The following is a 25770-nucleotide window of genomic DNA, read 5'->3' on the forward strand; positions in this document are numbered from 1 at the left end:
AAGGACCAAACCCTACACCTCCGAGCCGCCGACGCCGACAGGCGACGGCCACCATTGAGGACACCCCTCGCCGTCGCCGCTAGTGCCCGTGCCGCTCACGGACGGGAACTTCGCCGGCACCGCCTTTTTCACGGCCTTCCTCGTGTAGGCTTGGTTCCTAATCTGTTCCCATGGGCAAATCCAACGGTGCGGCCTTTTCGCCTCTCTGAATCCGTAGCTTCTTGATTGAATTAGTTCGAACTGAGGCAGTAAATTGAGAGCTTGCTCTTTTTGTAGATAAGAAAGCTTTGCGGGAAGCGAAGGAGGGTAAGAAATTGGCGCTTGGAGTAAAGAGGAAGCAACTGAAGAGGAAGAAGGGCAGAAGTTTGGAATCTGCTGTCGAGAGCGAGGCTGCTGCCGAGCATGGAGCTGCAGAAGGTAATGGTACTGATTGTGTATTATTCTTTACTTTCATTTCTTTCTTAGATAGTATCGGTGATTTTAGCCTAGAGCAGTAATTTATGAGCTTAAAAATGTCACTTTGGTTGGCCTACGAAGGTTGAAGTGATGAGGTAGTGCTACAGCTTGAGTTAGGATGAGTAAAGCAATTAACCAGAGTGGATGCTGATTTTGTAAATGCAAAATATTTATTTTGTTGGTTAGAATTCGTAGAGAAATGCTGATTCTTTAATTCAGGATATATCTCATTGCTGTATGATCAATATGGTGAATTAAATTATCTGATTGATGGTTTTTTTGGCCACCATTTTTGTGATAAAATTATCACCACGAGCATCTTGCGTGCCTGAAACAGCTAGTGTGCGAACCATCTCATGTCCTGGGCTTTTATTGGTTCTATTTTATTTTCTAGTTCTTAAGTTACTCTTTATGTCATGTGTACAGTTATCAAGTTTTTTCTTGTTAAAGTATGAAATGAAGCTACAGTTATCTAAGATAATGTTTTCCACCTTCATCGTTAAATGCCAGATAAAGAATTGGCACGGAGCAAGAAAATTGTATTGATGAAGCAGAAGAAGAAAAATAAGCATGCCAAACTAAAGAGCAATCATGCCAGGGCTGATGGTGTGGCAGAATTACAGTCAGACAGCAAGGGTGATGCAACACCTAAGCTGAAGAAGAAGAAGACCAAAAAGAAGCTAATGGATGGTAGCAGTCCTGTCAAGGTATATGAAAGTTCATTTGTTAGTGACGATGCCGGAACACCTAAGCTGAAGAAGAAGAAAAAGAAGGTAAAGGAAGGGAAGATCTCTGCTGGGCTTAATGATGCAGACGAAATCCTGCATGAAAATCAAGATGAAGAAACTCAAAGTGGTAAGATTGCTTCACCTTTACCATGATTGAGTGCTGATCATTTTTCTTAACAAATGGATGACTTTGATCTTTTCTCATTTTTCTTAACAAATGGTTTTAAGTAGTGAGTTCATGCAAGAATAAGTTGATATCCTTTATTCTGTCCTATTGTTCTCATTATATTAATATTTTACGTAATAGCTAATATGCATATATGTATGCAGCTGATGTCAACCAACGTGCAGCACAGAGTGAAGATATGGATCATGGGGACCCTGAGAAAGCAAAGAGGGGAAAGAAAAATAAGACTAGTAGGACTTTGTATTGTCTCCTAGTCAAAGTTGGTCTGAAGTATCAGTTAAATGTGTTGCATAAATATTTATACTTCCTGACACATGCCCCATTCATTGGCTGCAGAGAAAGTAAAAAAATCTGGAAAGGCTGACAATACAGATAGTCATGCATCAAGCAAAGAGAACAACTTGGAGAAGCATGTTGAAATTGGCACGGCAAACGTCGATGAGATTCCATCAGTTGACGAAGACTATTCCAGAGGAATGAAAAGTAATGTTTTCGCTTTTGATTGTTGATCTCTGAGATACCATTTTGCTAGTCTTACGCTGACAAGTGACAATTCTTCATGAAGTTTGTTTGATGGAAAGATAATGTTCGCAATTAGAAGACTGAATGTACTATATCCAAAGAACTACCAATGAATTTCTTTGAGCGACTTATTTAAATATTCACTTGGGTGAATATATTTAGTAAAACACAACTTTAACGATTATTTCTATAGTGATATATTTTGTAAACCCAGTAAAATTATAATGTGACGAAAGTACTTTTACAGACAAATATAGATAGCAAAGTCTAACTCCCAAAACAATACTCTTTCATGAATGGTGGGGGAGTAGAATATGTATTATATAGTTAAATTCCTTTTAGGACTACTACATATCAAATCCCTTTTAGGAGCCAATTTCAAAAGAAACTGACATATGAACCCAAATATCTGTTAGTCTAGCTTGTTTATTCCTACAATGCGATCAGTTCTAAAGTCAGTCATATGTGTAGCAGACTTGCAAGGTTCTTATTAATTGATGTTCTGCTCCAATAAGTTCCACTTTATTCTTCTCTCCTTTTCTGCTGGGATTTGCTACTTGATGCTCTAAAGTCTTAAAAGTTATCTTCAATGTCTTGACAGAATGGATCCTGGAGTACAAACAGAAGAGACCAGGCTTGAAAGTTTTGCAGGAAAGAATAGATGAATTTATAGTTGCTCATGAGGAACAACAAGAGAAGGTGAATGCTCCCTCTATGACTTCTATCGTCTGAAGAAGCGATAGACACATTACCCAAACGACTATTATGCAATTTAAGACAAACTTCTTGAAGTATTCCCCCAGTGGATGTGTTGCCGCCATAATGCCAACATCTATATTTCTGGATTGTGTTATATTTGACAGAGTGGAAGACTGCTTCATAATGTTTGGGTTCATGATATAGCAAAACTCGTGCCCCAAAAAAATGTCACTTAGTTTGTTCTCTGACACCTATTTGATTATTTCAGGAGAGGAAAGAAAGGGAGGCACGCGCGGCAGGAGAAGGATGGACGGTTGTGGTGCATCACAAGGGTAGGAAAAAGACCACAGATACTGAAACTGGAACAGCTGTTGGCTCTGTATCTCTTGCTGCAATGCAAGAGAAAATGGCTAACAAGAAACCCAAGGAAGTTGCTCCAAACTTCTACAGATTTCAGAAACGAGAAGCCCACCTCAGTGGTATGTCAACATTTTTTTAAAAAGGTTTCCTGATATTCTATATTCAATTTTAATTACACTCAATGCTCACTACACATAACAGAACCCAAATTATGTTCAATACCATATAGTTCTAGGCACAGCATGGACTGCTTGGACTTGTAATGCTGCGCAGTTCATCAGCCCATGACAAACTAATCTGTTCAATTGTTTGCCGTTCCAGTATGGGTAATTTTCAGCTTGGTGTTGTCTGTTCTGGTTTTGGGAGAAGTATTTGGTTCAATTAAAGGTTCACCATTTTGCATTTTCAGTTTGGTTGGAATTACAAGTTCTCATTTTGCCTTCTTGATTGGACTTTGTCAAATGAATGTGTGAGGAGTTTTTTCTCTTCTTTGTGTGTGTGTGAAAGAGAGAGAGATAGAGGGAGGGACGGAGAGAGAGAGAGAGAGTTTTCTAGATATATAGTTCATTCCCATGGTTTCGTAAGCATGAATTCACTCACGAAAAGTGGTGATATGTAACTGCAAATGAGAAGTTTGAGTTTTTTCAGCCATCTGTGCTGCATGTCTTCTCTAGAACATGATAGGTCGTGAGAACTGATTGGATCTAACTTGCCGCTTTGTGTTTCTTGTGCAGAACTCGCGATGCTGCAGAGCAAGTTTGAGCAGGACAAGAAAAGGATACAGAAGCTTAGGGCTCAGAGGAAATTCAAGCCGTACTAAATCTGCCCTTACCTCAGATGCCGAAGGGGTGATTGCTGTTGGTCACCCATTCGCCGCCTTCTCGACAAACTATTTTGGTTGGCTGGACATTCTCTAGGATGTATGGTTCTTAACTGAAACTATGTCAGTTGTACACTATGTCTTTTCCAGTGCCAATATATTGGTCTAAATCAAGCTTTGATCTGGTGCATTCCGTTGATCATTCTTGTTGCTGGGCGGTGCACCTTGTCGCATGTTTGCTGGAGAAGATGCTTAGGCGTCTTTGCGTGGTGCGGGGCGTTCTATCCGGCAGTCGCTTGGGATGAGATGTATGCGGCAATTCAGGCCGCCGTCCGGCACAAATTTGGCGTGCTCGCTTCGTACTTCGTGGTCAAGGGCACATACGAGATTTGCCTCGCTTGTTGTCATAACGATCGAGCAGCCGTATCTGCCGCGTTTTAAGGCCAGCGTCTTGAGTCCCTGAATCCTGAACCTCAAACCACACCGTCACACGCAAGATAACTGTAAGTTCCAGAATACACCTCAATTCTATTAAATGGTGTAAACCGGAATATAACACGAACCAGTAGAAACACAATGCCTCAGCCACACTCTCCTCCGTTCTTGGACCCATTTGTTTTTTTTTCCCCGAAAAAGACATCTTGATCCCAAATAACATTCAGCATAACTCCAACAAACATCCGACGGATCGCAGCTAGACAGAGGCAAACGCAGTAACCATTTGTTAACCAGGAGAACACGTAGGCTGCAACCATGGCGAGCCTCTCCAACGGCGTCCTCGGCGCCCTGAACGCCGTCGCCCTCCTCATCTCCACCGCGCTCATCGGCGCGGGCGCCTACCTCCTCGGGCAACCGGACACCGAGTGCCAGCGCCTGGTGCGGCTGCCCGTCATGGCGCTCGGCGCCGCGTTCCTCCTGCTATCGCTCATGGCGCTCGCCGGAGCGTGCTGCCGCGCCACGCCGCTCCTCTGGGTGTACGTGACGGCAATGTTCCTGCTCGTCGTCGGCATGTTCGTGGTCACCGCCTTCGCGTTCGCCGTCACCAACAAGGGCGCCGCCACCGCCGTGTCCGGGACCGGGTACGGGGAGTACCGGATCGGGGACTACTCGGACTGGCTGCGGGACAGGGTTAGGGACTACGAGACGTGGCGGCGGATCGAGAGCTGCATGGTGGACGCGGGCGTGTGCGGTGGTTGGGTCGGCGGCGTCGACGGCGGGATCAGCGCCGGCGAGTTCTACCTGCTGCACCTCCCGCTCGTTCAGGTACGCATGCATGATGCATGGATCCACCAGTTGCGTTGCATAGCATGCACGGTGGGCCCACTGGACAGTGACTACTACACTAATTCGTTCGTCGATTCATTTTGATCATCCTTTTTCCTCTGTTCATCTGAAGTAAAGCGATTAATGACCTTTCTTTATGGAGATTGATTAAACGATGCATTAGTTCCTTAATTTATGTACCGTTAAACAAGGGCATTGTTTTAACGTAGCATTAGTAAGCTTAACGACGATACATGCATCAATTTGGGTAACGCTGCTGTTCATCTGAAGAACTGTACTCAACCGTGCAGTCCGGCTGCTGCAAGCCGCCGGCGTACTGCGGGTTCGAGCCCGTGAACGCGACGTTCTGGGCGGCCCCCGCCTCCGGCCCGGCCACGGCGGACGCCGTCGACTGCCGGGCGTGGAGCAACGACCCGCGGGTGCTGTGCTTCCGGTGCGACGCGTGCAAGGCCGGCGTGCTGGCCACCGCCAAGAAGAACTGGAAGGCCGTGGCGACTCTCAACGTCGCCGTCCTTGCGCTCCTCATGCTCGCCTACTCCCTCGGCTGCTGCGCCATTCGCAACAACCACCGGTACTGATCCATCGCGCGTTCGTGGGGGATACTCTCGGTGAGGACAGAGCTGCTTTTGCTGTTTGGTTTCAGGATTGATTCAGAGTAGTTTCGTGTTCGAGCATGTTCAATTTTCTTTCTCCAGTGCAGTGTAGAGCTGTGTAAAAAAAATCGACGTTGTATGAAACCATGAGATTTATGTAGCACTGTAGTAGAATGAATGGCTCAGTTCAGTTCAATTGATTCTCATTTGTGGTAGAATTGAATTCTTTAGAACTTGATCAGGTAGAATCGGATGAACCCATCTTGGCGTGACCGACCCATTGTACATTGGGCCGCTCATTGTTGGGCTTGGGCCGGCTCAAACCAAGCCGCTTTAGGACTCGGCGGGATGGATGCCACGTGGCAATATCCTATCCCCTGAATCTTCTGTCGCCTCCTTTCTTCATCAGATTGCATTCCTCCGCGACATATTCCGTGTGCACAGCAGTAAAACGATGATTCCTGAAAACTCATCGAACGGTTTGTTTGGCTTGGAATTATTCTGCCCCTTTTTCTTGCGAACCCTATGAGCTCACTCGGACGAATCTGTTGCAAGTTCAGACCCAATCGACCGTTCTCAGGGATTAAAATTTCCGGCGAAATTTCGGAAATTTTAGAGTGAATGAAATATTTAATTATGGTATTTTTTTTTTATTGATCATATGTGAGATCTACAAAATAGAAGAAAAAATGATCAAAATTTCACCGAAATTTCGTAAATTTCGGTCTTTTCGCTGTTAAAAAAATATAAAACGAAATTGAAATCCCTGTCGTTTTCTTCCCCTGCCCCAACTTTGCTCGTGTCTCCTTAAAATTCAGAAGCTCAGTTCGTAAGTCTATGGCCTGGTTTTACGAACTTGGTTTTACGAACTTGAAGTGCTGAAGCTTAACAGGTAGCTCACATTCTCACTTGCAATTCTCCACTGCGGTTCAATAACGACCGCTTCCTTTGCGCTCCACTCCCGCGAGCCTTTCATGGTTGTTTTTACTTTTCATCCAGCACTTGAAATCTCAAAGCACCTTTGAAAACCAAGGCATTCTTGTCCATTTAGAGGTTGGTAGGAGATTCGCACTGTCATTTTTTGCGGTGAGGAAGTGACCATCAGTCATCTATTTTGCTCTCGCCCGTTGGCAAAATTTGTACCTTCGATATTTAGACTGTTCCAGTGGATGCTCGTCACCTTTAAATATGCAGAAAGACTCGAGGACGAAGGCCGCGAGCTGCTAGATGAAGGTGCCAAGCAACTGCAGCCTGCAGGAGATGGCGACTGCTCTGGCCGGGATGGGAAGAAGAAGCCGGTTCGTGCAACGAGAAGATGTTGCGAGTTTCTATGACCGACCACTGTCCGACTCAGTCTTTCTCGCGCCGGCTCCTCTTTGACCAGGTCCTTTTTCTTTGGTCTGAAACAAACAACGGTGAGGGCTCCATGTTTTCGCGGTGATACTACTCAGGAGTCAGGAGATGCAACTTGGACTGGTGGGGACTGGGAGAGCGTCTTGTAGCAAACTGAATTTGACTGATGACCACGTGCATAATAATACCAAACTCATCGGGAGAAGGCCGTGAGGGTTGCTGAGATAAACCCGGTAACATGGAGAAGAATGCTTCAGAGTCTACCGTGGTCTGCGGCAGTAGCGTCTCGTGCACAAGCCAAAAGAGAAATGGCTTGCTCGTGCAACGCGCACTTTGACCTCCACCGGCCGCCGCCACGACGAAGATGGTACTAGTGCAAGTGTGCAACGAGTAAGGCAGTAAGCTAGCCACACACGACACACCCTGCTTTTTCCTTCGTCCATGCCCTGCCTCCTAAGCAAGGAAGCGTCCTGATCCGCATCCGTTCTCCTCGATCGCGTACGTCCACCATGAGGCTCCACAACAGCAGCCCGTTTTCTCCGAGGGTCTCAGTCGCCATTGCCACGCCGATCATCGTCCTGCTGGCCCTTGCGGTCATCTCGCTCTACGACATGAACTTCTCCGATAGTTACCGGTTCATACGCCGCGCCTCCTCATCTTCGACGTCTCCGCCGGCCGCCTCCTCCTCATCTTCGACGTCTCCACCGGCCGCCTCCTCCTCATCTTCGACGTCTCCGCCGGCTGCCTCCTCCTCGTATTCGACGTCTCCAGCCACCGCCGTTGAGACCTGTGACGTCACGCGGGGCCAATGGGTGCCAGACGCCGAGGCGCCGTACTACACGAACCTGACGTGCCCGTTCATCGACGACCTCCAGAACTGCATGAGGTTCGGCAAGCCGAGCCTCGAGTTCCTGCGGTGGAGGTGGAGGCCGGACGGGTGCGACCTCCCCCGCTTCGACGCGGCGCGGTTCTTGGAGGCCATGAGAGGCAAGTCCATGGCCTTCGTCGGGGACTCCCTCTCCAGGAATCACTTCAAGTCTTTGCTCTGCATCCTGTCCAAGGTACGCACTTGTTGGATAGTCCGTTGCGCTTGGCAACAACTCACTTGCGAATACGTCCGCGTGTCGAGGCACGCCGGCACCTTGCCGTCAATGCGCTCAAGCCCTCCTGTCGTGCACTTCTTCCGGTGCCGCACACTGCTGCCATGCAGAAGTCTACATGGTCACTACTAGATGCAAATGACCCAAACAAATCATGCAGATACAGTTCCCCTCTTTGGTCTAAAAAAATTTGTGCAGATACAGTGTCAAGATATTAATCTAACAGCATGTACGCTTGTTTAATTCAGTTCATGGCCTTTTGCTCCTATATTTCTGATGAAATGGCCATCCGTAAATGTTGCAGGTGGCGCTGCCGGAGGAGGTCGGGACGGCGCCGGAGATCGATGTGACGGGGAGGGCCGTCCGGCGAGACTACCACTACGTCGAGCACGACTTCACCGTATCCCTCTTCTGGTCGCCGTTCTTGGTCAAGGCCAACCTGTCAAACGCGACGCTCGGCCTGGGCCTGTGGGACATCCACCTCGACACGCCAGACGCCCGGTGGGCGGCGCACATCGCCGACTTCGACTACATCGTCCTCTCGAGCACCAACTGGTTCTTTCGCCCGTCCGTGTACTACAAGAGCGGCCGCGCCGTCGGGCGCAACAGCGGTGGCAGCGGCGTACACAACGTGACCGAGCTGCCCGTGCCCCGCGCCGTGCGCGCCGCGTTCCGCACGGCGCTCGGCGCCATCGCCGCGCGCGAGGGATTCCGAGGAAAGGCCGTTGTCCGGACGTTGACGCCCGCGCACTTCGAGAACGGGGAGTGGAACACCGGAGGCGACTGCGTCCGCACGCGCCCGTTCCGGCGCGGCGAGCGCTCCCTGGGCGCCATCGAGGCCGAGTTCCGCGCCGCGCAGGTGGGAATTGGGAAACCTGCCTCACGCCCTCTACGCGCCAAGATATCGTTACAACGCGTAGACGTGACGAGTGCGGCTGGTGACTTGACCATTTGCTCTCGGTTGCAGGTTGATGCGCTCAGGGAGACGGAGGCGGCGGCGCGGCAGAACGGCGCGGAGCTGCTGCTGTTGGACATCACGGAGGCGATGGCCCTTCGGCCGGACGGGCACCCGAGTCGGTACGGACACCTGCCGGGCGGCAGCGTGGAGGGGAGCTTCGTGGTGGACTGTCTGCACTGGTGCTTGCCGGGGCCGATCGACTTGTGGAGCGAGCTGCTGTTCCAGATGCTGGCTGCTCATCATTAGAATTGCTCGTGCCAATATTGAGTGAGTGGTGCAAATGCTTCGAACTAAAAAGGCCTGATTTCTTTTGTAAATTGAATTTTTTTTTTGCCATTGTTCGAGGCAAAGTAAGACCACATTGTTGAACCATGCCAAATTGCCAATCGTACCGTGGTCTGCGGCAGTTGGGTTTTTGCAAAAGAAATTAAGAAATAGCTTCGTCGTGCAACGCGCTCTTTGGCCTCCACCGCCATCACTAAGGCAACACAAAGAGCAAGCTACACTGCACACTCTCTTCTCCTTCCGCTCCCCGTCACCTAAGCAAGTAAGCATCCTGATCCGCATCTCCTCGCCACCTCCGGTCCCTCGATCATGAAGCCACACAAGAGCAGCCTGTCTTCTCCAAAGCGCTCAGCCGCCATTGCCACACCGATCATCGTCCTGCTGGCCCTTGCGCTCATCTCGCTCTACGACTTGACCTTCTCTAATAGTTACCCGCAAATAGACCGTGCCGTCTCCTCCTCGTCGTTGTCGTCTTCCGCCAGCGTTACCAGGGCATGCGACGTTATGCGGGGCGAGTGGGTGCCGGACACCGAGGAGCCGCGGTACTACACGAACCTGACGTGCCCGTTCATCGACGACCACCAGAACTGTATGAAGTTCGACAAGCCGAGCCTCGGGTTCGTGGGGTGGCGGTGGAGGCCGGACCGGATGGGTGCGACCTCCCCCGCTTCGACGCGGAGCAGTTCTTGGAGGCCATGAGGGGCAAGTCCATGGCCTTCGTCGGGGACTCCCTCGCCAGGAACCACTTCAAACCTCTGCTCTGCCTCTTGTCCAAGGTAAGTACGTTTGCATGTGCGCTTGCTCAATTCAATTCTTGGCTTCTTGCTCCTCTGCTGCTGATGCGACGGGCCGGGCATGCGCGTATATGTTGCAGGAGGCACAACCGGTGGAGGTCGGGACAGCTCCGGAGATCGACGTGACCGGGAGGGCTGTCAGGCGAGACTACCACTGCGGAAACCACGACTTCACCATCTCCCTATTCTGGTCGCCCTTCCTGGTCAAGGCCAACCAGTCGAACGCGACGCTCGGCCAGTGGGACCTCCACCTTGACACGGCGGATGCCCGGTGGGCGGCGCACATCGCCGACTTCGACTACATCATCCTGTCAGGCACCAACTGGTTCCTCCGCCCATCGGTGTACCGCAAGGGCGGGTGAGTCGTCGGGCGCAACAACGCCGCGGGCAGTAGCGCTGCCGGCAACGTGACCGAGCTGCCCGTGCCCCGCGCCGTGCGCGCCGCGTTCCGCACGGAGCTCGGCGCTATCGCCTCGCGCAAGGGGTTCCGCGGCAAGGTCATCCTCCGGACGGTGACGCCCGCGCACTTCGAGAACGGGGAGTGGAACACCGGCGGCGACTGCGTCCGCACGCGCCCGTTCCGGCGCGGCGAGCGCGCCCTGGGCGCCGTCGAGGCCGAGTACCGCGGCGCGCAGGTGGGAAAGAATTGACCTGCGGCCTCTGACATGCCAAGATTTTGCTACAATGCGTGACGTGACAAGTCTGACTAGTGAGTTTGTGACATGATTTGGTTTCGGTTGTAGGTTGATGCGGTCAGGGAGACGGAGGCGGCGGCGCGGCGGAACGGCGCGGAGCTGCTGCTGCTGCTGGACATCACGGAGGCGATGGACCTGCGGCCGGACGGGCACCCGAGCCGGTACGGCCACCCGCTAGGCGGGAGCGTGGAGGGGAGCGTCGTGGTGGATTGCCTGCACTGGTGCTTGCCGGGGCCGATCGACCTGTGGGACGAGCTGCTGCTCCAGATGCTGGCCGCGTTAGCTTTGATCATGTCAGTATTGAGTGGTGCGAATGCATCGAATTAAAATGACTTGATTTCTTCTGTAAATTGAAGCTAGTTTTGCCATTGTTCGAAGGAAAGTAACTCCACATTAAAGTTGCGCAGGATAGATTTTTGTTGAGGGCGTTTGTGTCAAGCTGCCAACTCGGTGACTTGCATTAGCAGTTTGTGGAGGTCCATAGTTTTCCACCGGCAATGTACCATGGATCGGAGACAGAAAGGGAGCGCGAGCTCGTGGAACGTGCACTCCATGATTCCACCGATGTCAGATTTCACGGAAATGGAATCGGATCATTGCCATGACTGGGAGAGGCTAAATAAAATCACATAAGAGGAATTAAGATATATCTATCTGCATTGACTAGTAAGTAGATAACAGTAATGCGTAGTTTACAAGGTCGTTCTGGAAAACGAAATAGATGTGTCTTTCTGAGCATGGAGTGCACGTTTGCTTCCAAAATTTTGAACATCTGTGCTTTTTTGCGCCATCGCATTCTATTGAGTGTTTCAGATGGTGAGTGTACAAAGACTTTCAGTTTAATACCCATAGGAAATGCAGGAATTTCAGTTGATTCCCTCCGGAGTTGTACTACTAGTATATTTTTTGTAAATTTTCTGCGTTCCAAAGGTTGAGATACTGTGAACAATAACTGTAGGGTTCAGACCTGGATCCTGATCAGCGAGGCCGTCATCTATGTCATATATAGTGTGCTATAAAACATTAAGATGCCATCTACTCAGCTAAATCTGCGCCTTGGATCCACTGCTCTTCTGCACAACGCAATTGAAAACATCTGAGGTCTGTGGTTGACTTCAACTAAATAACATGGTACTTAATTGTGGCTATCATCAGATAACCAATTGTTCTACTGTGGAACATTGCACTCGGGGCTCGAGCCATATGCGGTTTTAAGTAAGTAGCTGCTTAAAAAGAAAATCATCAGCAATCAAACGTAGAGCTTGATCGAGCTTGTTTTCCCCGGATGTGACAACTTGATTGAGCTGAATAGGTTGGTCCACATGTGAAACCTTGAAAGCTGGAATTTCTGTACACCGGTGATGCTGTGAAACCAGTATTCATGTTTGAAACTTGCAGGATCTGCTCATTTTTGCATCCAATTCGATGCAACATATTCAAAAGGAACATTCAGGTTTTTAACCATTAGTGAGCAAATGGAGCAACAACTCGCTCCAAGCATCAATGGGCCCTGGCAAGCACCAGTGAACACAGTCGATGCCGAAGCCAACCTTCTCGTGCGGCCAATGCCCGTACTGGCCGGGGTGCCCGTCGCCCCTCATCTGCATCATCTCGCTGACGTCCAGCAGCATGAACTGCCCCGCCTCCGAGCCGCGAGCCGCGGCGCGGAACTCCTCGACCTGCGCGGCGTGGAACGCGGCCTCCGTCTGGGGGAGGCTCGTCACGTTGCTCCGCAGGGGCCGCGTCCGGAGGCAGTTCCCGCCGTCATACCACTTGCCGTTCTCGTAGTGCGGGGGCGCCACCGTCCGGACGACCACCCTGCCGCGGAAGCCCGGGAGGCCGCGCAGCGCCCGGAGCGCGGTCCGGAACGACGCGCGCACGGCGTAGTGTGGCGGCACGTACGTGGCGTTGGGATCGCCGCAGTCGCTGCAGCCGACAACGCGGCCGCGCTCGTGGAGCACGACGGGGCGGGTGAACCACTTGGCGCCGTTGAGGACGACGTAGTCGTAGCCCGCGACGTCGCGCGCCCACTCCGGGTCGGCCTCGTCGAGGTACACGTTGTGCGGGTCCATGAACTGCTGCCCCCCGTCGTTCGTGAGGTTCCACCGGACCAGGAACGGCGTCCAGAACACGGTCACGGTGAAGTTGTGCTCGCGGTAGTAGTATCTCCGCGTGCAGTGGATGCAGTCCTTGGGCTGAATCTCCTGAGGGTGCTCCACCTGCGCGCGACAACCAAAGATTTAACGCATGCTAGTTCGTGGCTATCCTATCATGTGATCTAGCTAGCTGAAACGTTGCAATGGGCGATGATCGTAAGTGGGTAAAGTGCATGTACCTTGGAGAGGAGGCACATGAGCGACTGCATGTGGTTGCGTGCGACAGAGTCGCCGATGAAGGCCATGGACTTGTGGCGCACTAGGCGGAGGAAGGCGGCCGGGTCGAAGCGGGGCCGGTCGCAGCCGTGGGGCTGCCACCGCCACCGGAGGATGGACTCCAGCCCCGGCTTGCCGTACTTCATGCAGTCCTGGCGGCTGTCGATGAGCGGGCACGTCGCGTTGGTGTAGTAGGGCGCGGCCGGGTCGGGCACCCACTCCCCCTTCGCAACGTCGCACTTGCTCCTTGCCAGGGACGACGATGTCGCCGTCGACGTCACGTGCGACGCGGAAGTGGGCACGTCGGTGAACCGGTCGGTGTTGAGCGACGAGTAGTTGGACGCGGTGAAGGCGACTAGCAGCAGGATGACGATCAGGCCCGTGGTGGAAGCTGCTCTCCGGACGCCCTGGGGCTGGCTGCTGTTGTTAGGCTTCATCTTGGAAAGTGAGTGAGTAAGCACGCAGTTCGCGGGCTGGAATGAGGAGCTGATGGTTTCATGTGTGTTTGGGACCCGATGATCGATCTGGTAATGTCTCTGCTGTTGTGCAAACGTGCAAGAACGTGTGAGCGCTTGATCAGGCACGTAGTGCCGACAAGTGAGGAGTCAACTAATAATTCCCCTGCAGGAATAATTTCCTATCCCCCTGCACCGTGCACGGTGCTGGATCCATGTAGTACTCCTACTGCACCTGGCGTGGTACCGAACGCCAAGAGGTTCGACTCAACGGCACCAGGCCGCAGCTGAGGAGAAGAGAGAGAAAGGAGAGGGGAGAAATGAGGAGGAGATAGACAAGAGCAGCCCATTATATACGGTAATACGTTATACACAATGTATGTAATTTACGCATACGATACACAATACCCACCTCTGTTGCACTAATCACAAAAGCTGCTAATCAAGATGCTTAAAGAGAGAATAATGACGCTATTACATAAGAGTCTTTAAGCTATAATGAGATCAACTATTTTTTCATACTAATCACTAGTTATCCGAACTCAAACTGTCGATTTCCATGCTGAAACCGCTTGAGATGTAGACCGCTTAAGCAAGCAGCGATGCCACGGTAAACGCTCCATTGAACCTCCATCGTAGCAGAAAAACATCAAACACCCACAAGCGCCTAGCCGAGCGTTCGTGTTGTGGGCAAGAATGGAAGATGAACGGGCCCATCTACACGGACTCGTGGCCCATTATCCACTTGAGCGATGGCCCAGCATCCACCTGCCCGCGATTTTTTTTATTTTAATCCTTTTTAAATTAATATTTTAAAAATAGTACGCGAGACATTAAATTTCTAGGAGCTCATTTTGTCACGCCAAAATATATAACATGACTCACAACTTGATCACGCCAATACATATGATATGACCAAGATGATCACACTGTCGTCCCGTCCCAGCGCATTGCCACGTGATTCTTTATCACGTCAAAGTACATGACATGACTCATCACACGGTCATACATCACGTCATGTGCTATTTTTAAAATACTAGTAATCACTCACGTGCAATGCACGCTTCCAAATAAAGTTCGTGCAAAACATGATATTTTATGGATTAGCAATAGATTTTATCCTAATAAAAGAAGAGATTCATACTTGGTATTTTTCAATTTTTGGGATCATTGTAATGCAAAGAGTTACTTGCCTATATGTTCAAGTGGTTTTGCATTTTCTATGGTCATAATAAAGTTATCACTGCACCAGAATATATACTCATATATCAACACTCCCCTGTTGTTTTGTCCTAAAAGCCATTGTACCTACCCAGTTCATGAACTTGGCACCCTTCTTTTTTAACAACGCTTCCTTAATGCTCAGCCTTTATTGGAGGCCTACAGGGGTGTACGGTATAGGGCTCGAACTCCGCCGGTTCGATTCACCTTGGAGCCTTACCATCGTGCTCTTTGCACATCCGCAAAAAATGGACAAGCATCCTAGCCTTCTTTGGAGGCTTGCAGTGACCAGGGATTAATCCCTGGCCGGCTCGCTCCACATTTGACCTAGTTCCTCACTTGACCCAACACTCTTTGAAAGCGACTTCCAACTGTTGATGTGCATTCTTAATTTGTTCTTCAAACTTGGGCAAACAAATATCATTAAAGAAGCCTGATTAACATGTACAAGATCATTTAAGCTAACATCATGTTATAAAAATTTCAAGGTGCTACAGGGATATATAGATCTTGTTGTTCAGTCCACTTGCTTGATTGGATCAGGCTACAGGGATTATATTTCTAGCTACAGTGAGCAAACAAGAAGTCAGTCCAGTTTTCCTCCTCTGAGTTTATTTTAGTGAATCTGCCGCAACAGAGTCACAGACAGAGAATAAGTTCATTATCACTTTTATGTTCACTGGATAGGACACACCTCTATCCATGCCTTGAGTTTAGGCCTTGCTTCACCGCAGCAAAGAAATCCTTGAACCGTTCAACGAACGGCAAGCTGCGATGACAGAATCACTGTTAGCGATCAACTCATCAGCAAAGGCAGATCATGAATTGATCAGTTGCACTCTCCTCTCCTCCCCTCCCAAAGCAAACCGCAAGGCGTGTACTTGGAATCATGGACCACCACCATCCATCTCACTCAACCCATCATAGACAACTGACATCCATCCATCTCCTTCCTTCCTTCCGCGATTATGATTTCCTACCGCAATATTTTTGCTCAGCTAAGGCCTCACCCCTCATCAAACAAACAGCTCCACCATCCACACATGAACACCTCAAACTCTCAGACATCACTCTATATTAGCAACCTGATACCCTTGATGGGTACTGACCCTCAAATGTTGGGTCTGCCATCAGGGGAAATTTCCTCTTATCTTTGAACAAGGGCCGGGTTGGCCTAAAACAAACGATGCACCAACAAATTTTACATACAATAATGGTGGAAAACAGATAGACACAAGAGGTTTACTTTTTCAGAGCAAGCAAGAGCTTTTTTAGCAAAGCATTTGCCATGTCATAATCTATTCAACAGGTTACAAGAATGTCATTTGGGCAAGCAAATATTGACCAAATTGACCATACCAAAAATCAATGCAGAACGATAACTATATTTCATCCCAGTTCAGTAGCTATTAAGGAGAAGCTTGTCATGAAAATTGTAAGGGTAATATGTGCTCCAAGCAAAATTAAAGCAATGCTGCCGAGAAGTTCTCCACACATATAAATTTACCAAAATTGAAAAGAAAAAAGAGAGGAACTGGAAATTAACCTCCTATACTTTCCCTTCAGGTGATACAAAAGACTAATGCAACAACACAGCTTACGAAACTTCTGAGCTAAGGGGCAGATATCTGGTGAATTTTTTCAGAATACATTAACAATTAATACTCACAAGGAGTAGAAGATAGCACAATGGGATGTTTTCCATAGTCATCATCTATACTAATCTTAGCATGGAGAAGGAGCAAAACATAACAAAAATAAAACAAATCAACGCCTTGCCCATGCAACAAGATTTTGCTCCCCCACAGTTCGGGCGTTGTCAATAGCCCTTCATCCGGTAATGATCTCCAAAAGGACAACACCAAAGCTATATATATATATATATCTAACTTCAGAGTCAACTGACTGGTCATAGCATACCAGGGGCGCAATATCCATATGTCCTCATCACTCTCGTTGAAACATGAGTTTTATCACCGACCGGGCCAAGCTTTGCCAATCCAAAATCAAACAACTTTGGGTGATACCCCTCTCCAAGCAAGATGTTTGAACATTTCAAGTCACAATATATGACAGGAGGATTGGTTTTGTCATGCAAATACTCTAGTCCTTTAGCTGCACCAGCAGCTATGTTCATCCTTGTATTCCAATCAAATCATGCCTTACCCGGAGAAGGATCTGAGTAAAACAAGATCAAGTTGTGAGTACACAAATGTTAAACATCCAGTAACATTGCTATCAAAATAAAAGTTACAGTAGTTCGGAATTTCAATAGCATACCATAAAGATGGTCCTCCAGAGAACCTAGAGGCATTTACTCATAAACCAAATGCCTTTGATCGACATCAGCACAGTAGCCAATAAAGCTGACAATATTTGGATGGTGCAGCAAGCTTAGCATCAAAACTTTGACAAGGAACTCCCTGTTGCCTTGTAATCCATTACGGTCAAGCTGCTTTATAGGAACCACCTATCATGGTAACAAATGGCATACCATGTTAAGCAGTGACAAACTCTTTAGACGTTCAAGTTTTCCTCGTACTTTATGTCATGACATTGACGAATAGATGGATGTGAGTCAATGAAATATTTTGGAGGATATATGTCAAACGAATATCAATAACAATCTATGCTAGTATATTCATCATTTGATCTTATCCCGGAATGCTACTGTGCAACTTTTTTACTATCAGTTAGAGCTTCAAGTATTTAGGATAATCTGTAATAAAATTGGGAACCAATGCACATCTCAATTGAAACAAAAAGGAGGAGAAGGATCAGGGGCTGTGTGCTCACCACATCTGTATAGGGTAAGAGAGGATGGTAAGGAGTTGGATTGGGGAAGATGCCGCTATGCTGGGCACCGTCGCGCGGGAGACGTTAGCAGCGCCCGAGAGGAATCCTCCATACCGGGCTTGGAGACCATGCGCACCCAGCCAGACAGACCCAGAGCTATCAGCAGCGTAAAGCTCCCTTGCCTCTCCGATCCTCCCGTTCCCCACCTCAGCACCGACCCACCCTCCTCCACACGCCTCACCAGATCTACCGAGTATGTCGGTGTATTCAGAACCAGAGGTCCCTAAGTCCCGAGGCCAGGCCGGCTATCCACCATATGTCACCACCCTGCGAGGTAAGAAAAAGCTAAATCCCGGGAGAAGGTGCTCGGGGCCGCCGCCTCTGGTTCCCGAGCACCCCAGTTCCCCGATGATCTGCAGGGTCCAAATACTAAGACCGAAGTGCTCGGGAGAGAGTGCTCGGGGCTGCACGTGGCAGCCCCCGAGGACTCGGTGCCCCGAAGGTCCCACCGCAGTGCTCGGGAGAGAGTGCTCGGGGCTGCACGTGGCAGCCCCCGAGGACCCGGTGCCCCGAAGGCCCCACCAAAGTGCTCGGGAGAGAGTGCTCGGGGCTGCACGTGGCAGCCCCCGAGGACTCGGTGCCCCGAAGGTCCCTCCGCAGTACTCGGGAGAGAGTGCTCGGGGCTGCACGTGGCAGCCCCCGAGGACTCGGTGCCCCGAAGGTCCCACCGCAGTGCTCGGGAGAGAGTGCTCGGGGCTGCACGTGGCAGCCCCCGAGGACCCGGTGCCCCGAAGGCCCCACCAAAGTGCTCGGGAGAGAGTGCTCGGGGCTGCACGTGGCAGCCCCCGAGGACTCGGTGCCCCGAAGGCCCCACCGCAGTGCTCGGGAGAGAGTGCTCGGGGCTGCACGTGGCAGCCCCCGAGGACTCGGTGCCCCGAAGGTTCGCGCAAGATTATTCAACGACCCGAAGGGTCCCGTCGTCAGGGTGTCATCCAGTCAAGGGCCCAATGCCGCATTTAATAGGCACGCGCGGTCTGACATCCTGACATCCTGACATCCTCAGCTGCCCACGCCCCAGTGTCAGACCCTGCCATGCACTAGCAGGGGGCCGTGGGTCCATTAAATGCACGGGTCCCGTCCCGTTTCATCCAGGTGCCTCGGGATAACGTTGCCAGAATCGAAGCACTCTGCCTGCCACCCTGCCCTGGCAGAAGAACAAGACAGGGTGGGCGCACTGGGCACCTCTGAGGCTGACCGGTGGGCCCCTTTTAGGGCGCCCCGAGGCTTCCGCAGCGGCTGGTGGTCGAATGCGCGCCGCATTTCTCCACCGCCCCTGTCACTTCGCCAAAATGAAATGATTACGCCTTTCTCCGTTGCACCTGGGCATTCGCGTCCCCTCTTTCCCATTCAGGATATGTTGGGGTCGGCGCGCCTATAAAAGGAAAGGATGGAGAACACTAAAAGAGAGGAGAAAAAGGCCTTCGACCACCAGACGACCAACAATCTCCGACGAACCAGGCCAAAGATTGATCGACAGACACTCGAACCAGCTCAAGTTAAGCTAGAACATAAGAGCCTCAAGCTCTTTGTAAACAGCTCTCCCCTTAGAACCAGATACCTCCTTGAAGAATTCCCTTCAAGGATAAATATAGTGTTCATACAGGAGTAGGGTGTTACGCCTTCGTGCGGCCCGAACCTGTCTAAAACCCGGCGTACCCACTTTTTCTTGCATTAGGGTGATCGTCTCCCGCCGGCCATCACATTTATTTCCGCTCCCGCTTATTTCCCAAACAAGTTTTTCCAGGATCATCCCCCCGGCCGAATCTCTAAAAAGGGGTCTCTCGGGATCCCTGCGACAGGAGTTCACTCTCCGACAGAGTAGATATGGTGATCTGAATCGTGGGGGAAAAGATCTGGACGCTAGTTTCCCGTGGGTTCGATGGAAGATTCTAAGAGAGACGTGAGGAGGAGAAGAGGAGGTGGAGTCCCATCTGGCCATGAGGTTGAAACATGAAAGCGAGGTAGAGGGAATTAACAAATAACACGCCGTGTCCTCGCTGCTCTACGCATTCAATTCGCTGTCGCGCAGATTCGCTAGTGCCGATCCTCCCGCCACCGCCGCCGCCATTCGCGCCGCGATGAGGGCTGCGCAAGGGGCCCTCGTCGTCCGAGTCCGTAGGCGACACGGTGGTGGAGGAGCGCTTGCCGTGGCGAGAGCACGGGGGAGAGCGGATGCGGGGAGAAGAGCTGGGTGTGGACATCAGCGCGACGGTCACGGTCACGGTCACTTGAGCGGAGGCGGAGGCGGCAACGCGGCGACAGGTTCGGGGACAGAGAGGAGTGCGGAGGCGACGGCGGGTTCGGGGATGGGGTGTAGTGCGTAGGCGGCAGTGCGGTGGCGGGTTTGGAGATGGGTGGAGTGTGGCGGTGGCGGCGGTCAACATAAGAAGGGTTCAGTCGGTTTCTAAATCACCGTAACATGTGGGAAGGAAGGTGATATTAGGTGGTGTTGGGTGAACGTTTAATCTAGAGTGTAGATCGTATGATGATTATGTTAGGGATATAGATTAGTTTAAAAATGGCTAAAATAAAAAATCCCCTACCGGCCGGGCGGTTACGCGTCCGCACCGACCAACTCGTTCGCATTCCCAACCGTTCGCATTCCCATCGTCTTCCGGACTCGCGCATACGCACACAAGGCGGCCGCGCGCGGCGGGTGAGGGAGAAGAGAAGACTGAAGAGCGGGAGGGGGTGGTCTGATTGCCGGCATAGCCTTCTCCGGCGTCGCGGCGATAGCCCGTCCTCCGAGCTCTCTCCGCCGGTGAGACCGCACTCTCCTTCACCTCCCCGTAATCCGCCGCTCCCAACCTTCTGGCTTGCCGCTTTTGCCCCCGCAACTGACTAGGTTTACGGCCATGAAAATCCAATTCCTGTTGAACATTTTTCTCCAAGGGGTTAGGATACCTCTGCTTGAGCATCAGCCAGCGTCCTTATTTAGTTAGGGATTCCGTCATCGTCAGGTTTGCTTCGAGCCAGGCTGGTAGGGTAGAGGAAAACCCTACTAAGGCGTGCACGGGCTGCTGATTTGTGCAGAAGGTTTCTCCAGAACCTGCTGTAATATCATAACACGCGAATTATGCATGAATTGTTACAGTTACCGCCAATTTTTCTTATGAAGTCTTGCATTCCAGACGGGGAACAGATGTGTGCATGTTTCACTAACGTGGTTGAAACAATTGGTAGGTTTGTAGTTTGTGTAGAGGAATCAGGAAAGCACAAACAACTATCACATGTCTAATTGGGTATGCAAGTACAACATTTAGTATGCGTGGTCCACCGGTTCCTATCGTGTTTAGATAGTTATGATGTAGATATTCAGCATATTCTAGTCTTGGACAGGATTGTTTCATTTTTTGGTTCAGCGGTGTTTCCTTTGGGTTGATTCTACCACTTTTATTTCCTTCCATATATGAGTGAGAGGACACCTTTGTAGCTGTTGCCTCTGTGAACCTGACTTCTGCTGTATTCATCTCCTCTATCCTTGTCAGTTCAGGGTCGGCTTGCGACAAGGCCTTTGGTCATATCTCAGCACCGCCCTTGATTAGGTTCTCTTGTATTTGCAAACACATCTGAAATTTGAAGATTAGTGTCCCAAACCCTGGTCCACCAGAATTCCATTGTGTGATCAGAATATGCAAGTTGGTTACACCTTAGGTTTCCTTTGTTACTGAAATAGTGTAGTGCCCTGGCAAATGCAAGATAGCCTAGTAAAGATAATCTACGTCGATATTGTTGACTGAGAGAACTTATAAAGAGTTGAGTATTATACCTATCATTGGTAGGGTTGAGGTGTGCGTGTTTACTGCAGGTAATAATTCTAGCCAAACTAACTTTCATGTCCAGGTGGACAGTATTCTGCACTGTGGCTTTGTGGAAACTAAAATTAGAGATCCTCGGCAACATTGATCTAAGAGTTTTAGAGAAGATTATGTACAGAGAGTTTATTGATTGACACGAAATGTTATATCTAGCAATTTGTTTATGATAAACTACATGCTTTCTGTAATTCTAAATATTAAATCTCCCTGACTGGAAAGTAAAAAACTGACCTCCCCGAGTTGATTTTCGTTTCTTTTTCTCAACATATAGAATTTCAAGAAAAGTAATGGCAACAGTGGAAGGATGGAACATCCCAGAGGATTTAATCACCAGTGAGATATTAACGTGGCTTCCTGTGAAATCACTCAGGCGGTTTCAATCTGTTTGCAAGGCTTGGCATTCTGAAATATCTAATCGCCACTTCATTGAGTTGCATAGAGAACGTTCTCAACCAAACATATGCAAACTGGTTGGGAGCTGTACAGGTGATATCAAAATCGAACGGCTCACTGAAGAGGGTGACTTGCAACAATACTACATGCTGCCATGGGTGGATGACCGTGGTTTAGTCACTTCCTCCCGTCATCTCATTGTTCTGAGCTACGAGTATGGCTACCTGCTGTCCAACCCTGCTATGCGGGACATATTCTACATTCCTCATGACCCTTGGGATGAAGCTGACATCCATCTCACAGGGTTTGGCTTTGTGTCATCACTTGGAAAATACAAGGTGGTCAGCATAATACTTGGATCTGAAGATATCTGTGAGGTGTTCACTGTGGGCATAGACAATTCATGGCGGAAAGGAAAATCACCTCGGTTTCGTATATCCGCATCGTTCCATATGCCTTATCTCAATGGCAACCTGCATATGCTTTCTTCAGAGTGCACCTTTTTTGAGGAGTCCAAGGATGGGGATGGGAGAGCACTATTGTTCAATCTTGAAGAAGAAGCATGGAGTGTGATGGCACTACCAGATGTGCAAAAGATGGATTCTATGGCTTTTGAATTGAGAGAAATGCGTGGCTCGCTCTGTTTTATTTGTAGGAACCCGGAAAAAAGAATTGATCTGTGGATGCTCAGAGACTATGCAAGCAACGTATGGTCTAAGGACTTCGTTATTGATGTCACACACTTGCAGGTGATCAACAGTAATTGGCTGTTGTTTGGGTTCCCGTTGGAGGTGATGACTGATGGAAGGATCTTTCTAGAGATGGAGGATGACCATTGGTTGTACTATGATCCACAGAATGGAAGCTTCCAGCTAGTAGGCCATAAGGGCGTCTCGAACACAGTCTATTCAGAGAACCTTGTGCCGATTTTGGGCTTCTGAGGCCACCGTTGAAAACTGGGATTCTACATAAGGAATCTTGTGCATTTTTACGGATGCTCCTTTATCATCAGTTTGCATCCCTTGGCAACCTATCATGAGGGTACTGTGAAAAGTATAACGTGTGGCCTTCATTGAATTTTGTTGTTGTCGCAAACTACTTGTATATTTTGTTTGAGGCTGGCGTTATTCTGCCCTGACTTTTGAACCCTGAGTTCGTTTGAATGGACATCTTGCAAATAGTGATACTTGTTTCACCAATTTCTATTCTTCGATCCTTTCTAGCGTCTCGTGTATGATTACAGTTGATGCGTGCAAGTTATACTAATGCCGAAAAAAGATGACGACGAAGCTGCATGCACTCTGCAAACCTGTCATCATTTCTCGATTTGTGTGGCTTCTTCTAAGAAGTACTATCCTGGTCTTTGAGCTAGATGAGTTCGAGTCTTCCACACTAAGACTGTGCTACACTGTAACAGAACAATGCACAGAACAAAAGTTGCAGCTCGAAATGAAACAAACATTGGATCTACACTTTACAGCGCTTTCAGCCCCTCTCATCAGTCCACACTGCCGGGAAGAAGCATGCGAGTAGGCGCCCGGGACGCCGACGAGGTCGTCCCAATCCGGCCAGCAGCTGCAGGGATCACCCGCGACGGTGTCACGACTTCGACTACGGAGAGGTTGTAAGAATCCGTCCCGAGGCGGCTCTGCGCCCACCCTTTCCGGCCGGAGAAGCCGCCAGCCATGGCCCAGCAGTTCTTAAACCCTACGCTGTTCAGCGTCTTGGCCACGATCTTCGAGTTGTCGTTGTACCTGCAGGTCCATACCACGCACGAAGGTCAGAACAGGTCACTGATGAGTTCACCAGAAGCAATTGCGAAGGTTATGGTTGGGTGCACGGACGAGTCCATGATGATGACGTTGGAGCCCTTGCCGATCCTCTTGAGGTAGGAGATCTTCAGAGCGGTGATCTCCGCCTCGGCTTTCTTCGCGTTGCGCACCATGCCCTTCAGCTGCCTCGGGAGCTCTTCCAGCCTGAGGGCACAAGGTTGAAAAAGTGAATACCATTGCAATGAAGAAAACGCACTGCGTTGTAAGTGAATGAGTTAGGAAATAAAAGATTGCATACGGCACAGAGATGAGCTTGTTCTTCGCGTTCGAGGGCAGCTGCGGCACGCCGGCTTTGGCCTTGTCCTTGTTGCTTCGCACGTCGATCAGGACGTAATCTTGCGTGCTGACCATGTCGAGAGCTTGCGCAGGGGTCAGGTCACCTTAGCAACACAATCAAGCAATGCAGTGAGCAATGCGAGTACTGAAGAAAGCAAGCAATGCAACGGACATTTGGGCAATACTTTTACCTCTGTAATCGCGGAGGCTGAAAGAGACCAGGGACCAAACCGGCGGCAGGAGAAGGTACGCGACAAACGCCGCTCCGGCGGCCACGACGTAGTCCCCAGGGGCCAACGACGTGATGGTCTCCACGGCCGCTGAGGCGACGGGCTTTGCGGCGTCGATGACCTTCGTGCTCTGCTCCGCTGCGGTCTACTGAGAAGAGCAAGGTCGTCAAATCAAACGGAACAATAGCTGATGATCAAAACGCTGGTTCCGAGTGCCGGAGACGCGTTTCACTGTGTACCTTAGCGGCGGACAGAACGGGGGCGGGGTCGACGCCGGCGCCTTGGAGAGCTTCCGTGGCTTGCTTGGAGGCGCCAGAGACCACGGGTGCGGCGAGCTTGAGGGCCTCCTCGCTGGCGCTCTTCAGAACCGGGAGCACCGGCTTGACGGCCTCGCCCAGCGCCTTGAGCACGCCCGCGGACTGCTCGGCGACCTTGCCGCCGACGCCGATGACCTGATCCACCGTGTCCACCACCTGCAATCGCTCATGAACAATGCAGCGAAAAAATTCATCCGAGCTTCAAGAACGGCGGCCAAACGCAATGCATGGACTCGTACCTTGGTAAGCGACCCGGCGACGTCCTCCTTGGACAACGCCGCGGCGTGCGCGACCGGCGTCACAGCCAGCAACGCGGTCGAGCCGGCGGCGACGGCGGCCACGGACGGCGCGCGTCGTGCCGAACTCCTGGCGGTCGCCTTTGGCAGCGGCGCAAGGGTGGCCGACACCGACATGGGGGCCATGGATGACTTCGGCTGGCCGTGCAGTCTACCCACACCCGCACTGCGATTTCGGCCACACACGACACGCGCGCGCATTCGCAGCTACTGTAATGCTTATGGATCTGAAAATTTGCGCAAATTTTCGGCCACACACATCGCTTGTGTGGCACCGAGGTGGTGATCCATCGGCGGCCACCGGGTCATCTCGTGATTGCCTACTCACTTCGTCAGAGCTGAGATGGAAAGGGAGCTGTTCTACTGGGCCAAGGTTAAGTGTCATGCATCCGAAAATTTTAAGCCCGTGTAAAATCTAGTCGACATGCGGCCTACCTTACTTCGGTACTAGGCTTGGGGCCCTCAGTTTCGTCGAATCAACATATTGGCCGATTAACAATTCAGTTAAATGGGCCGCGGATTTCATTGGAATATGGATTGGCCCATCAACTGAAGGAAATTCCCCTAAAAAAATTAACTGAAGGAAATCTTTCCACTTTTTGATATTTGAAACACTCCTTTTCTGAAGAGAGAAATTACTCAAGAACTTTTCTACATACTTACAAGAATCTAAATCCTTCAAAGCAAACCACGGCAAATACACATGGCCTTTTCTACCGACACTTTGTTCACTTATTCCTCTCACCTCCTCCTCTACTCTCTAGCATCTTCTATTTTTCATCCTTTAGAATCGAGATAAGAGGTTCCAGCTTTGCCCGAACAGGACACATTATGTGGTTTATGTGCGGCGTGAGTAGAGATACAAGTGGG

The 25770-nt window shown here is 50.2% G+C and overlaps 6 protein-coding genes and 2 pseudogenes across 7 annotated transcripts; 5 read left to right on the forward strand and 3 right to left on the reverse strand.

The window, feature by feature from the left end:
* LOC133919713 (uncharacterized) lies at positions 1–3951 on the forward strand. The gene is made up of 8 exons (XM_062364202.1): positions 1–186; positions 277–417; positions 967–1311; positions 1515–1601; positions 1708–1854; positions 2495–2592; positions 2861–3071; positions 3687–3951. The coding sequence occupies exons 1-8, from the start codon at positions 171–173 to the stop codon at positions 3770–3772; spliced, it is 1131 nt and encodes a 376-aa protein (XP_062220186.1). The 5' UTR covers positions 1–170; the 3' UTR covers positions 3773–3951.
* Positions 3952–4525: 574 nt separating this feature from the next.
* Positions 4526–5634, forward strand: LOC133918070 (tetraspanin-8-like). Its single transcript, XM_062361832.1, has 2 exons — positions 4526–5035; positions 5347–5634. The coding sequence occupies exons 1-2, from the start codon at positions 4526–4528 to the stop codon at positions 5632–5634; spliced, it is 798 nt and encodes a 265-aa protein (XP_062217816.1).
* Positions 5635–7262: 1628 nt separating this feature from the next.
* LOC133919715 (protein trichome birefringence-like 19) lies at positions 7263–9514 on the forward strand. Of its 2 annotated transcripts, XM_062364205.1 has the most exons (4): positions 7263–7681; positions 7715–8063; positions 8407–8961; positions 9070–9514. In XM_062364205.1, exons 1-4 carry the CDS (start codon positions 7512–7514, stop codon positions 9304–9306), a joined length of 1311 nt encoding a protein of 436 aa, XP_062220189.1. In that variant the 5' UTR covers positions 7263–7511; the 3' UTR covers positions 9307–9514. The 2 variants fall into 2 exon arrangements, with proteins under 2 accessions (XP_062220189.1, XP_062220188.1); XM_062364204.1 differs by having other exon boundaries at positions 7264–8063.
* A 140-nt stretch (positions 9515–9654) lies between these two features.
* On the forward strand, positions 9655–11257 carry LOC133919716 (protein trichome birefringence-like 21; annotated as a pseudogene).
* Positions 11258–12291: 1034 nt separating this feature from the next.
* LOC133918071 (protein trichome birefringence-like 20) lies at positions 12292–13672 on the reverse strand. The gene is made up of 2 exons (XM_062361833.1): positions 13170–13672; positions 12292–13053 (listed from the first exon to the last, which is right to left on the reverse strand). The coding sequence occupies exons 1-2, from the start codon at positions 13641–13643 to the stop codon at positions 12292–12294; spliced, it is 1236 nt and encodes a 411-aa protein (XP_062217817.1). The 5' UTR covers positions 13644–13672.
* A 2287-nt stretch (positions 13673–15959) lies between these two features.
* LOC133918072 (probable serine/threonine-protein kinase PBL7) lies at positions 15960–20656 on the reverse strand (annotated as a pseudogene).
* Positions 20316–23148, forward strand: LOC133919719 (F-box protein At3g07870-like). Its single transcript, XM_062364207.1, has 2 exons — positions 20316–20499; positions 21828–23148. The coding sequence occupies exon 2, from the start codon at positions 21844–21846 to the stop codon at positions 22888–22890; it is 1047 nt and encodes a 348-aa protein (XP_062220191.1). The 5' UTR covers positions 20316–20499; positions 21828–21843; the 3' UTR covers positions 22891–23148.
* A 191-nt stretch (positions 23149–23339) lies between these two features.
* Positions 23340–25108, reverse strand: LOC133919718 (calcium sensing receptor, chloroplastic-like). Its single transcript, XM_062364206.1, has 6 exons — positions 24844–25108; positions 24527–24760; positions 24249–24432; positions 24020–24161; positions 23794–23925; positions 23340–23703 (listed from the first exon to the last, which is right to left on the reverse strand). Exons 1-6 carry the CDS (start codon positions 25099–25101, stop codon positions 23448–23450), a joined length of 1206 nt encoding a protein of 401 aa, XP_062220190.1. The 5' UTR covers positions 25102–25108; the 3' UTR covers positions 23340–23447.
* Between the last annotated feature and the right edge of the window lie 662 nt (positions 25109–25770).

This window comes from Phragmites australis, chromosome 5 (genome assembly GCF_958298935.1).
Source record: "Phragmites australis chromosome 5, lpPhrAust1.1, whole genome shotgun sequence".
Classification (NCBI taxonomy): domain Eukaryota; kingdom Viridiplantae; phylum Streptophyta; class Magnoliopsida; order Poales; family Poaceae; genus Phragmites; species Phragmites australis.

Coding starts and splice junctions, on each gene's coding strand:
- LOC133918071 (XM_062361833.1), bottom strand. CDS start 13,643: ATGAAGCCTAACAACAGCAGCCAGCCCCAGGGCGTCCGGAGAGCAGCT. Junction 13,054..13,169: donor TCATGTGCCTCCTCTCCAAG/GTACATGCACTT, acceptor TGTCGCGCGCAG/GTGGAGCACCCTCAGGAGAT.
- LOC133918070 (XM_062361832.1), top strand. CDS start 4,526: ATGGCGAGCCTCTCCAACGGCGTCCTCGGCGCCCTGAACGCCGTCGCC. Junction 5,036..5,346: donor TGCACCTCCCGCTCGTTCAG/GTACGCATGCAT, acceptor TCAACCGTGCAG/TCCGGCTGCTGCAAGCCGCC.
- LOC133919713 (XM_062364202.1), top strand. Junction 1,855..2,494: donor CTATTCCAGAGGAATGAAAA/GTAATGTTTTCG, acceptor ATGTCTTGACAG/AATGGATCCTGGAGTACAAA. Junction 3,072..3,686: donor ACGAGAAGCCCACCTCAGTG/GTATGTCAACAT, acceptor TTTCTTGTGCAG/AACTCGCGATGCTGCAGAGC.
- LOC133919715 (XM_062364204.1), top strand. CDS start 7,512: ATGAGGCTCCACAACAGCAGCCCGTTTTCTCCGAGGGTCTCAGTCGCC. Junction 8,064..8,406: donor TGCTCTGCATCCTGTCCAAG/GTACGCACTTGT, acceptor TAAATGTTGCAG/GTGGCGCTGCCGGAGGAGGT. Junction 8,962..9,069: donor CCGAGTTCCGCGCCGCGCAG/GTGGGAATTGGG, acceptor TCTCGGTTGCAG/GTTGATGCGCTCAGGGAGAC.
- LOC133919718 (XM_062364206.1), bottom strand. CDS start 25,101: ATGCGCGCGCGTGTCGTGTGTGGCCGAAATCGCAGTGCGGGTGTGGGT. Junction 24,761..24,843: donor TCGCCGGGTCGCTTACCAAG/GTACGAGTCCAT, acceptor GAGCGATTGCAG/GTGGTGGACACGGTGGATCA. Junction 23,704..23,793: donor AACGTCATCATCATGGACTC/GTCCGTGCACCC, acceptor ATGGACCTGCAG/GTACAACGACAACTCGAAGA.
- LOC133919719 (XM_062364207.1), top strand. CDS start 21,844: ATGGCAACAGTGGAAGGATGGAACATCCCAGAGGATTTAATCACCAGT.